This window comes from Rattus norvegicus, chromosome 3 (genome assembly GCF_021556685.1).
Source record: "Rattus norvegicus strain SHRSP/BbbUtx chromosome 3, alternate assembly SHRSP_T2T, whole genome shotgun sequence".
NCBI classification, from domain to species: Eukaryota; Metazoa; Chordata; class Mammalia; order Rodentia; family Muridae; genus Rattus; species Rattus norvegicus.
Window position 1 is genome coordinate 168,647,087 of NC_141536.1, and position 12,538 is coordinate 168,659,624.

General features: G+C 46.9%; 1 protein-coding gene across 1 annotated transcript; it reads left to right on the forward strand.

Annotated features, from left to right (window-relative positions):
* The first annotated feature begins 84 nt into the window (after positions 1-84).
* On the forward strand, positions 85-10,832 carry Gid8 (GID complex subunit 8 homolog). The gene is given in 5 exon segments (NM_198743.2): positions 85-267; positions 2,803-2,932; positions 4,127-4,323; positions 4,939-5,136; positions 5,878-10,832. Coding segments are annotated over 4 exon segments (687 nt in total). The 5' UTR covers positions 85-267; positions 2,803-2,814; the 3' UTR covers positions 6,052-10,832.
* Positions 10,833-12,538: the final 1,706 nt, after the last annotated feature.

Below are 12,538 nucleotides of genomic sequence, written 5' to 3' on the forward strand. Positions count from 1 at the left end.
TGACCGCCTGCCCAGCAGATTCGCGAGAGGATTCCATTGGTTGCCAGTTCGCATCTCGAGATCTTACGATCTCGCGATAGGTGTCTGGGGGCAGACGCCGGTGTATCTACCTCCGCCTCGCGCCCCGCCCCCGCCTCCGCTGCGGCCTCCGCCTCCGCCTCCGCCTCCTCCTCTATCTCCCGCCGTCTCTGCCGCCCCTCCCCGGCCCCGGGAGCGGCCGCGGAGCCGCCACCCAGACCCTGTCGCGCGGGAGGCGGGATCCGCACGGTAAGATGGCCGCAGCGGGCCCTGACGGCCGTGCCGAGCGTCTCTGCGGGGCTCCGGGGTGGGCCGCGGCGCGGAGGTCAGAGGTCGGGGGCTTGTGCTCTCCAGGCTGCCCTGCCCAGGGCGTCCGAGGCGAGAGCGGGGATCAGGGCGGTCAGTCCTGCCCTTCACCGCCCGGCCCCGGAGTGGTAGGTCGGAGGCCGCACTGTTAGTCGGGGTGCTGCCGGGACCGGAATAGTTATTGCAAATGTTCGCACATCTCTGCAATTAAAGGCGCAGTGAAGGGGACAGCGAAAGGCGAAGACGCAGCTACTGCGTTAAAAGTCATCCTCGGGGCTTAGGATGCATCCCGGTCCACTGTGTAACCGCTGAATTTTGGGAACCACTGAATCCTACAGAAACACTAGCCCCTGTCTGTCCTCAGCCTTACTTGATAAGCTTTCCCGGCGCCGAGTGGAAATCGAGAGGGAAGGACCTTCTTGGGAAACATTTTTTTTCAGACTGATCTTTAGCTCACTTATGAATAAAAGTTAAGAATCGGTGAATTCTGTTATCCTGTGGCATGGAGAGACATCAGCCCTGTTCAGTTTCACTTCCCCGGGGCCCCGGCCTCCCGCCTCCCCCGCCCCCTACTAGATTTTAGGGACCTTCAAGTCTGCCAGAACTAGAAGTGTTGGCATGCCCCAAATATTAACCGCAATTATCCGCAAGTGGGCTTAGGAATTTTAATATCTTAAATCTTTCTTTAAACTCTTGCTTAAATACCTTTCCTGTTTCTAGCGTGGGTCCCGGGACCTGTAATCCAGAGTCCTACCACACCTGTCTAACTGCCAGAGTCCTCTGCCCCAGACTTGCCCTGCTCCTCCAACCTGTTTTACTTGCATCTCTCACACTTTGCCGTGCTCCCATTTCTAAGGCCTGACACTTGAAACCTCCAATTTGTTTGTCCATGCTTCTTTTCTCTTGTCCCTTCAAATTCAGTCCAGCAACAGCTGCCATTGATTTGGAGGCCAAAGCTTGATCTTGTCTCTTCTGCTGCCCACTCTACCAGCACTAAGAGGTCTCTTCGTTGGACTGCTTAGCCCTTTCCAGGCAATGTGCATTCCATTGTCAGACCAGACACCAGAGCCGTCTTTCAATTTTATGACTTATTAAAACAGAATAGTTCATCCTTTGCAGTGCACAATGTAATATCCTCGAAGTATATGTTATTGACAAAGTGAAAATGATCCAGCCCATCCTAGAGTTACCTTGACTGTCCCTCCCCTACCCTCACCCTGCCCGTGGCTCTACCATCCTGCCTTGCTCCCCCATGAAACAATCCCTGTGTGATACCATGTCTTTGTTTTAAGATCACACAGTATTTTGTGCTAAAGACATGCCATGTGGTTTGTTTCATATTTGATTTTGCAAAACATGTCACACTTGTACTTCTTATTAAAGTGATGTTCGAAAGTCTTAAGTACTCTGAATGTAAGAATTTCTTTATTTTATTTATTTTTGAGGCGGGGTCTCACCGTGTAACTCTGGTGGGCCCAGAACTCCATCTGTAGATCCACTTGCCCCAGCCTCACAAGCGCTGGTATTAAAATCGTGGTCAACACACACAGCTAAAACTGTCTCTTTGAACCCATTAGTCAACTTGATAGCGTGTTTTAGCTTCCTTCACACCGAGTGTGAATATGCATGTTCGACCAAGTCAGACTTGCATGCTTGTACCGTACTCTGGTCTCTAGCGAGGCTGTCATTCATGAAGCAGACCAGAGCTTGTGCCATACGATCTGTGTGAAAAACAGCAGCCTTCTCTTCAGAACACGAGTGCCCAAGGGTTCAGAGTTGGCGTTTGTATATCAAAGCTCCTTTATTCAGGATCTTGTTGAGTGACTGTTTTGGGGAGTGTGGTCCACCCTTTGTCAACTTAAGTGCATCAGTGAACAGCACACTCTCTGGTGCCTGTAGGATGTAGGAGTACCATTGTCCAACGGAAGGAAGCATGTGTCCCCTTATCGTCCTTCTCACACCTTTGTTCTCCCACGAAGGCGCTGAAGGAGACTCCACCCTTCACTAACACTTGTCTTCCTCTTGATTGCTGCGTCCTTTTTACACCATAACATGCAGTTTTTAACCTATAACTCTGTAGTGATTCCCCTTTATACTTTTTTTTTTCTTTTCTTTTTTTCGGGGCTGGGGACCGAACCCAGGGCCTTGTGCGTGCTAGGCAAGCGCTCTACCACTGAGCTAAATCCCCAACCCTCCCCTTCATGCTTTTAGCTTCAAACCTAACCCCTTCCTTCACAGCGTGATGTCTTGGTCTCTTCATTCTACAACTTGTGACTTTTATTTCACTTACCATACTTCCCACCTTTGACCTTGACGCTACCCCCGACGTGTCATTTTCTCAGGCCATTTTTTGCTTGTCAGTTTCAAGATTGAAAGCATCCTCCTACTCTTGCACTTACTACACTGCTGCGTTTATTTTTTAAAATGATTACACTGGACATGGAATTCTTCCCCAATTATTGTATCCTTTTCCTGTAGAAATAAGTCATAATGAGTTACGCAGAAAAGCCCGATGAAATAACCAAAGATGAATGGATGGAAAAGCTCAACAACTTACATGTTCAGCGCGCAGACATGAACCGACTCATCATGAACTACTTAGTCACAGGTAAAGGCTGGCTGTGCGTGAGGGCCACCAATTGACAGTAGCTCTCCCTTTTTAAACAAGTAGCCCTTTACCCCTGAAGTGTAATGATAAAATTAGGTTGCACTGAGAAATCATTAAAAAAAAAAACCTGTATGTTAACTTTGATATTTGTAAGTCAGACTAACATGTTAAAGGTGGCCTTTTCTAACCCAAAGTGCCATAGGTCATAATCCCAGCACTTGGGAAGCTAAGGCAGGATTGTGATTCAAGGCCAGCCTGGGCTGTAACGTAAGACTTTTGCTCAACTTCCCTAACCCCTAAAAAATATAGATATTTTTCCTATCAATAAAATTAATTGTTCCAGGTCTTTGCGACCTAAAGCAACATCCATTTTTGGCTTTTGAGTTTTACAGTTAAGCTTTCATGATCATTAAGAGTGTTCTGACCCAGAGGGCAGGGGCAGGAAGCTTATGAGTTCTAGACCAGCCTGGACTCTGCATTAAGACTTTGTTCCAAAACTTTAAAAAAATGTTTTGGAATATATTTAAAGTGCAAATAAATGATATCCTCTGGCCAGTTTGGAAAAATATTGTGGCCTTCTAGATGTGCCCAACTCAAAACTTGGAAGGGAAGGAAAATGGCTGGGAGCATGCAGAAGAAAACAGCACTTGATGCTTCTGCTGGGGGAGGAAGTTCACTCCTAACTGTGGTGAAGGAATCAGTTATCCTGCCCAGTTCTCAAAAGGCACACAGTGAGAAGTCTCCCATTATGCTTTGTCCTCCTGCACTTCCCCAGTTATTTTTGCTAAACTCCTTAGAAAGTGGATACAGAAATCTTGTCTGTGGTTTCACCAGGCTCCTGTGGGTGAAATGGCACCAGAGCACAGCAGCCCTGTGAAGATGCAGCAGGTGTCTGCCTCACCTGCAGTTGTCTCTGTTGCTCTGGCGTCCTGACCTGTATTACTGCCTTGATGATGTCACAGCACACAGTGGGCTAGCAGTCCGTGACCTTTAGGTTGATAGGCTAGGCCTTTTGAATAGCTGCAAAGGAATTACAGCCTTGACTATATTAATCACAAAAGTAGTAAAAACCAAGTCCCTTCGAAAGTGTGATTTATATATATGGGGTCATTTAATAATGGTTGGGCTCTTTAGAATCACAAAGCCTGGATCCCTGGTCATCTTTCCTAGCAGTGAAGACCGTTTTCTTTTCAGAGGGCTTTAAGGAAGCAGCAGAGAAATTTCGGATGGAGTCAGGGATCGAACCAAGTGTGGACCTAGAAACACTCGATGAGCGAATCAAGATTCGGGAGATGATTCTGAAGGGTCAGATCCAGGAGGCTATTGCCTTGATCAACAGCCTCCACCCAGAGCTCCTAGACACAAACCGGTATCTTTACTTCCACCTGCAGGTGAGCTCAGCCGTCTGAGGTGGATGCAGTTTGCAGTGGCTCAGAAAGAAAGTGGCCTTGAATGTTGCTTAGTGTTGGGGAGGAGACAGGCTTTCAGCTAGCTGCTGCTTTATGACTATTGAAACTAGTTACTTTTTAAAGGTGTGTGTGTGTGTGTGTGTGTGTGAGAGAGAGAGAGAGAGAGAGAGAGAGAGAGAGAGAGAGAGAGAGAGTGGGTGAGTGAGAGAGGGGGAGGGAAGGGGAGGGAGAGTGGGAGTGAGTAGTGTGCATCTGGAAGTAAGAGGTTCTGGCACACTTGCACAGCAAACACTGTGGCAGTCTCACCAATCTCCATTTGCTTTTGAAATGAAAACGCACTAGCTTGGAGATGCTAACTCTTTTATTTTCTCTTGGTTTGGTGGGGGTGGAATCTAGGGCCTTTCCTAGATGCTAAACAAGTGCTTTAACACTGTGAGTTACATACTCAATCCACCTATAACGTATACTTTTGACTGGAGCCAGTGTTTATTGTTATTCATCTCGACAAACAAACCAGCCAGACTTGGTTGTCTTTGCTGTTGACCACACTGGGTGTGCACAGGCTGGCTAAACTTGTCTGTCCTTGTTATTGACTAGCAACAGCACCTGATCGAGCTTATCCGTCAGCGAGAGACAGAAGCAGCTTTGGAGTTTGCCCAGACGCAACTGGCAGAGCAGGGTGAGGAAAGCAGAGAATGCCTCACAGAAATGGAGCGCACATTGGCCTTGCTGGCCTTCGATAGCCCTGAGGAGTCGCCCTTTGGAGACCTCCTCCACATGATGCAGAGGCAAAAGGTAAAGGGCCAGTAAGGGAGACATGCAAGGACCTGTGAAAAGATGGTTCATGTGCTGCTCTGGTGTCGGGGGAGCACGTGGCCCTGGGCTAGGGTGCTCTCTAACCTATCCCTTTTACCTTGTGAAAGTAAGAGCAGGGGCACTAAGACTGTTAGTGCCAAGCCCTTTGCCAGTTTTTCTTCTCTTAGCCTTTCTCCTGTCAGTTTAGAAACAGGTATCCAAAGTATCTTCGCTTAAAAATCAGTGTAGTCTTCTGAAATGTTTTCTTGTTCCTTCTAAATGCTCCAAGCATGATAGTTCATTGCTTTCTAAGACCCACGTCTTCCTTTCCCCTGTGTTGGATTCCTTGAAAATGTTGAGGTGTCTCTTTAAGGCTTGCCTGCTAGGGCTCATATAAACATTGTGCTGTTCCTCTCTGTCAGAGTCCTCACAAAACTGTTTAAAAAGGGTCGGGGTGCTTAGCTGACCAAAGCGTAAGTGCCTTCAGGTGACAGTCATTTAGTGCTCTTAGAATGGCTTTTAGTTACATATTTAATTTGTTTTTAAGTGAGTAACAAGCTTCTTGGGTAAGAACAGTATTGAGATGGGCTGGACTATATCTTACTGATAGAGTGCTTCCCTAACCTGCTTAAGGACCTGGGAGTCTCAGCCTAGCACTGAAAAAACAGATTTCTTAAGCTATTGTCAGGCTTGCTGGTAGTGTATGTGTGGCCATCTCTGTTGGATGTGTTTCTTTTCTAGGTGTGGAGTGAAGTTAACCAGGCTGTTCTGGATTATGAGAATCGAGAGTCCACACCCAAGCTGGCAAAATTACTGAAACTGCTACTTTGGGCTCAGAATGAGCTAGACCAGAAGAAAGTAAAATATCCCAAAATGACAGACCTCAGCAAAGGTGTGATTGAGGAGCCCAAGTAGAGCCTGTCCACGGAGCCAGCACTGTCAATCAGCACAGGACTCCTCCTCTGTGACTGGCAGGTTGTCACTGCAGTAGAGAACCTTTCCCCCTGTACTTTTCTTTGGCCCCATTGTTTAAAAGGGGAAAATGGCCTTTTTAAACACTGGCAAACCCGTGATGGAAGACACCACCTCTGCCGTGCCCTGGATCCTGAGGGCTGCACACACTTCAGTTGACTGTCCTCGCGCTTCCGGATCGCTGGTTCCAGAAGATGTGGTTTGCCACCTGTGCTGCACTGCTGGGAGTGTCACCTCCGCTGAAGGCCTCCCACAGGACAGCACACAAGAAGTGCTGAAGTGCTGAATGCTTCGACACCTGCTAGCGTGCAGGCAGGCAGGCAGGCAGGCAGGGTCTTATCTTCCTAGGTCTCACCAGACTTTCATGGTTTTCCTTACCCCTTCTTTTTTTTCTTTTTCTTCCTCCTTTTGTTCCTTCATAGGAAAGAATATATAAATTTGTAAATCTTAATTCAAAGATAACTTTGGTGTGGGTACTGAGTTTGGTTTGGTTCTTTGCCTTTGCCTTTTGGTGTGGGCTGTGTGGCTTTTGGGAGGAAGGGTGTGTGTGTGAAAGGTGAGGCTGTGGGTTTGTTTTCTCTTTTTTTTTTTTTTAATTTTCAAAATATATTTTGGGTGCTGTATGTGATGAGAGACTCATTCATAGTGGATCAATGAATAATCTCTTGTAGGTAATTTTATTTGAAAATAAAGATTTCTTTTTACTTCCAGTATAACCACAATGGCTTCTAAAAAATTCTCATCTCACACAGCCCTTGTTTTGGGTGTCCTTTCCCTGGCACAGAGGCAGCACCTTAACCCATAGCTGGGAGACTATTCCCATGTGCCTAGGGAATGCTCTGCATGGTAGCCAGGCAGTCTGGTGTTGGTGGGATAACCGAGTGGTCTCAAGCATCACAGAGCTGGATGTTCATGCTAGCCAGATGGAACTTGAGCTTGGCAAAGTCGTTTCTTACTTCTTGTCTCAGTGTCAGCAGTGCTGTGTGTCCTGCTTCTCAACAGCTATTTGTTACCTGCTCAGGGGAAGGCATTACCTGTAGGTATGGTATGCTTACGTAGGTCAGTGCTCCGAGTAATGAGTGTGTACATGCATTGTGCCAGGCACAGTGTGTTTGGTTGATTCTTGGCAGTGGTCCAGGCCTGATGGGGTCAGTGCTAAAGGCTAGGGTGGGGGTGGAGTGCACAGGGGTACACAGACCTGCAGAGCCCTCAGATAGTTATCCCTGGCTGTGAATGGTGAAGATGTGAGTACCATCCTCTGGTGGAAGTTCCTGCCTGTCCAACACGAGAGCCAGGAGTTTGGTACTGGTACTGGCTACTAAGAAACAGTGTCCTTAGTAACTGCTGAATTAGGATTATTCCCTGTTCTTAAGCAATACTAGCATACTGACTAGCTGGGTCAGACTGGGCAGCTCAGGTACCACAGCTAACCAGCTGTCTCTCTCTTGTTCCCTACTTCAGTGTTGTTCATCAGTACCTGTCTGTTCTTTACCCACAGGATTCTTTTCTTGTTGGGATGGAATGAAGTGTCTTCCAGCTCTCTGCTTCTCCCTCTCTGCTTCTACCGCAGAGGGCAGATCTTAGGATCACATTAGTGACAGACTCAAGGATGGAATTGTTGCTGTCATGATCCTCCACTGCTCTTCCGGTGTGTGAGTAAGGAGTGAGCAGACCTCTCCTTACCTTCTGGACAGGTGGCTTTCAACATTCTCGTGAAATGTAGCCTTCCGTCTACTTTAAGGATAAGAATAAGGTAGAGGAGTTTCTGGAGAGACAGGTCTTTAGTTAAGAAGAAATGATGAACAACCATGAAGACCAGAGTCCACCATCCACATAAGTCAGACAACCCCCGCAAATTCCTGTAACTTCAGTTCCAAGGAATCTGATGTTCTCTGTGACCTCCACATACACACAGGCAGGCAGGTGCAGGTAACACACACACATGCACGCACACACATGCTCACACACAGGCTCACAGATTTTTAAGGCAAAGGGGAAGTATTAATTTTCAGGTAGCTAATAGGTTAAATGAGTCAGAAGTTGGGGAGGGGTATCAATAAAGATACAATGTTTTTAAAGCACCACATGAAGCCAGGCATGGTGGCTCCTGCCTGTTATTACAGTATTCACGAGGCTGAGGAAGGATTTTCTAGTCCAGCCTAGGCTATGTTATAAGATCGTTTTTCTTAAACAAAAAGGCCCCAGATAGCCAGCATATTTGTATCTTTGTGTGTGTGTGTGTGTGTGTGTGTGTGTGTGTATGTATGTGTGTGTATGTATGTGTATGATCACTTGTAGAGCTAATCAGTTTGATGTGTTCTTAAAATTAGAGGGCATGAAATGTGTAGTAAAGGGAGGGAGGGAGGTCCTCTCTGTACGGGTTATCCACAAATACACAGAAGCTTGTTGCATGTATAAAATGTTCAGTGGCTATAAGACAGTGAGTTGACAACTTACTAGCACTTCAGTCAATAGCTTAGTCAGCCAGTGCCACAGTTGTCAGTGGCTTGAAGAATGTCAGCTAGAACTGCTTGCTTGTCCACAATCTGTTAGTGCCTAGAAACCCCCTTCCAAGGAGTCACATGTAGTCATTTCCTGTTGCAGCAGACAAAGTAGCTTTATTTCTTTCTGCACCTTTTGATGGAAAGTGCCTTGAAATAAATGAGACACGAATATTCTGGTACTCTGCTCCAATATCATAGAGCTGTACAAGGAACAACCCAGTTTGAAATTTTCTAAAGCATGGTAATTATTTCACACTAAAGATGAGAATTTGTTTTGTCACTTGACTTATGGTTTGGGTTTGGTGTTTGAGACCTCCCACAGTATGTAGTTGAAGACTTTGTAAAGTGACTTTGAGGCGGGCCTGTGGAACTGAGGTGGGCAGTATGTTGTCATTATTGTCTTTTGTGCTATTAGTTTTGGAGAGGAGAATCCAGGAGAGTCCTTCCAGAAGGATTCTTCTATGTTCCATGATAAAGACACTGATATGATCAAGAGAATGACGTGGGATTTCCTTCCAGGTTGTTGCTCTCCAGTCTCAGAAAGAACAAAAGACCAAATTCCAAATGTCAGGGTAACAACATTGTCTACACACCTGCATTTCAAGGTGCTGAGTTGTATACAGGGCTTCATGCAGGGGGCAGCCTGCTCACCAGGCTTTACTCACTGCTGCATTGTTGGCAGGTCTCGTTCTGACACCATGCATAATTATTTTTGTTTCACAAATATTGCTTTTTTCAGACACTTAGTAAGCTGCATTGCCAGCAAGGATGTGGGGTCTGTATCAGTCCTTAGCTCGCTGGAGCACTCATGCGCACACTTCGTTATAATTCTTCATTCAGTGGCATTTATACCTCTGCCACATATCATCTGAGAAGTCCAGGTTGGGTAGCTTCTGGGTGCCTGCTATGAATTTGTTAGTAAAAGTTTTCATGTTTTTCCCAGAATGGTTGTCTGAAAGCTCTTTTCCCACTCCTTCACTGAAGAGGTACAGCAGGAGAAGAGAATTACTGACCACGCTTGTCAGCATATTAGAGCTGGAAGAGTGGGAAAGTGTAGCTGCATGCTAGCTTTGCTCTGTTCCCATGCCAGCAGTGCCACAGCATAGAGCCAGTCTACTCCGCTGACGGCTGCAGCCTTCCTGGACCCCAGGATGTGATGACTGTGGGGGCCCTGTATGCAGTATGCAGAGGCTCCCAAGACGGACTTCTGTCTCCATTGCCATTTTCTCAGGCAGGTCTGAGGGAAATGCAGTGAGATGAAACCTCCAAGGGAACCAAGCAGCGCACTACGGAGCGTCCTGCACTGTGTAGTGGGTTGTGACCGCACACAGGAAGGGCCTTGTCATCCCCAAACCCTGTGGCAGGGTCACCCTCTTCACCATTGCTCACTCGTCCCTCACATTCCCAGAGGGTAATGCTCCACATGCCGATGGGTGGTAGAGACCTCTGCTGTGCTTGAATGTGAGCTCTTGTATGTTAAATCTGAGAGGCTTGAGGTACCATCTGCCTATCATGAATGAATTCCCATGATTTTGGAATGCCATCCTGACTTGAGACTTTATATTTACATGAAAGAAGAAAGAATTTGAATGACCCCTGATATTACCATCTATTGCAGACTCACCACACTTCAATGCACTGAGTAATATGTCCTGAGACAGTCTGCCTGTTCTGGAAGCTAAGAATGGCTATAGTGGTATTAAGACCTGGATAATAAACCCATCAATAGGGTTACATGTGAATCTGGTGGACTGGTGGGGCAGGGATGTCCAGTGTCATGGCAGGTATGACTGGAATTCTGCAACTGTTGTCTGCAGCTCATCCATGCCCCCTAGATCCATGCCAGGTTAAGGTCCAGGATGACACTAATAGAGAAGAAAACTGCAGAACTGCTTGTGCCCAACTGTAACCAAGAGATGTGACTACTGGATGCTTACTGTCTGTGACTTTTTTTTTTTTAAGGTTTTTTGTTTTGTTTTAAAGAAAACTTGTGTGTATGTGTGTTCTGCCTGGGTGTATATCCAGGTACCATGTGTGTGCCTCGTGCCCACAGAGGTCAAAAGAGGGCATCAGATCTCTTGGAACTCAAATTATGGACAGTTGTGAGCTGCATTGTATGTTCTAGAAACCAAACTCTGTAAGAACAAGGGCTCCTGGTCAGCTCCTTGCATGTAACTTTTCACGGGAGTACCTTCTTAGATACAGGTTCTGATGAACGTTCTCCTTGCCTGGCCTTTCTGAAAGTGGAGGAGGTGGGGGCTTTGGAAAGTGGCTACTATAGTGTTGCTGGTCCTTCGTGTGATTGTTCATCTCTTGAATCTACTCTGCCAGTCTCCTGCGGTGGGACCCTGAAGTGCCTGGAAGTTGGTCTCTTAAACAACTCTGACTTCCCCATTCCTGTAGATAGATCTGCAGATCTCACGCATGTGCGTGCACAAACAGAAATTATCCCGCTTGTAGGTCAGATGTGTGACAACCTCCCAAGTGGTTCTCAAAAGTAAAACAGGCCATCCTGTCACCTGGAACTCTGGTATAGAATATGAGGGGTAGTGCTGAGGGTGGCAGTGTTTCTCAGCATTTGGGGTGTTTATAAGGTTCAGGGGACGGCACCGGCACCCAAAATAGAACGAGCTGTTCCAGAGCCCCAGGGATTATTTTGTGAACAGAACTGGCCATGCACAAGCATCTTTGGTCATCATGAGTCCACTGTCTGACTTCCCATGGACTCAGACCTGGATGCTTGAACTCTTCTCTACAATGTACACGTTCAACTTAGTACACGTTCAGCTTAGAAGGTGGATACAAGGGGCTGGGGATTTAGCTCAGTGGTAGAGCGCTTACCTAGGAAGCGCAAGGCCCTGGGTTCGGTCCCCAGCTCCGAAAAAAAAGAACCAAAAAAAAAAAAAAAAAAAGAAGGTGGATACAAATTATATTCAGTACTGAAACCTTCTTTTTAGGCAGGGTCTTAACAGTTGCTTGTCGGTAACAGTGGAGTAAAATCTAATTATTCAGTTTGATTTATTTGGACATTTCTGCTTTAGAGCTGTTGGGCTACAGAGGAGGTGGGAGTTAAGTGGAGTCTTAAAGGAGACTCAGGCCTAGGATAGGTTCTAGGGGTTGCTTTTATTCGTGATCCCAGTCATTTGGACCCATGCTGTGTCACATCTCTTTAGAATGGCCAAGGATCTAAAAAAGACAGGGTGACAGTATAAGCAACAAGTGAGTCAGTCATTACAACAAAGTGTGGCCCCTCTGCCAGACATTGCCTGTCTGATGTTTCCACATCAAATTTTCCATCTTGAAGTGCAAAGATGGTTTTGTCAGTTGGGTTTGGGGCAGCTCACAAGTACCAACTAAAAGCCTAGAGAATGCCCACCCCAGCTACTGCCAACAGCTGGTGGTCGTTACCTCCCACCCATATGTGCTCCTGTTTCAGTCAGGCAGCTCTGGCTGTGCCCATTCCTTCTGCTCTAGTGACTGGGAGACCACCGGGGAGGAGAGTCCCCATTCCCTGACCACAACCTTTTCAACTCTGGTGGTGTATTGATCCACCCTGCTGTGAGGCTCTGGCCTAAGATGTGTACCCAACGTCTTGTGTGGTCTGCTCCTGCTGACCTCGTGTGTCTCGAGGGTTCCTCCTCCGCCCAACCTACTTAAGGTAAGATCCTTTTCTGCCCTTGTCCACCCACTCAGGAAGAAACACTGAAGATTTCCTGCTGTGTGGTTCTGGGTCTTTCATAGGCCGTCTCTGAAAAGCTTCACATTATCATGATTCTCAGTACCATATACTTATGAGCAGTCCCTGGGTCACTAGGGAGGCAAGCCTTTCTCTGCCATCAAGTATGTGTCCTACAGGACAAGTGATGTGGATGGAAGACTGACCTCACTGTTAGGTCCAGGTTGTTTTCTCCAGAACTGGGAATTGA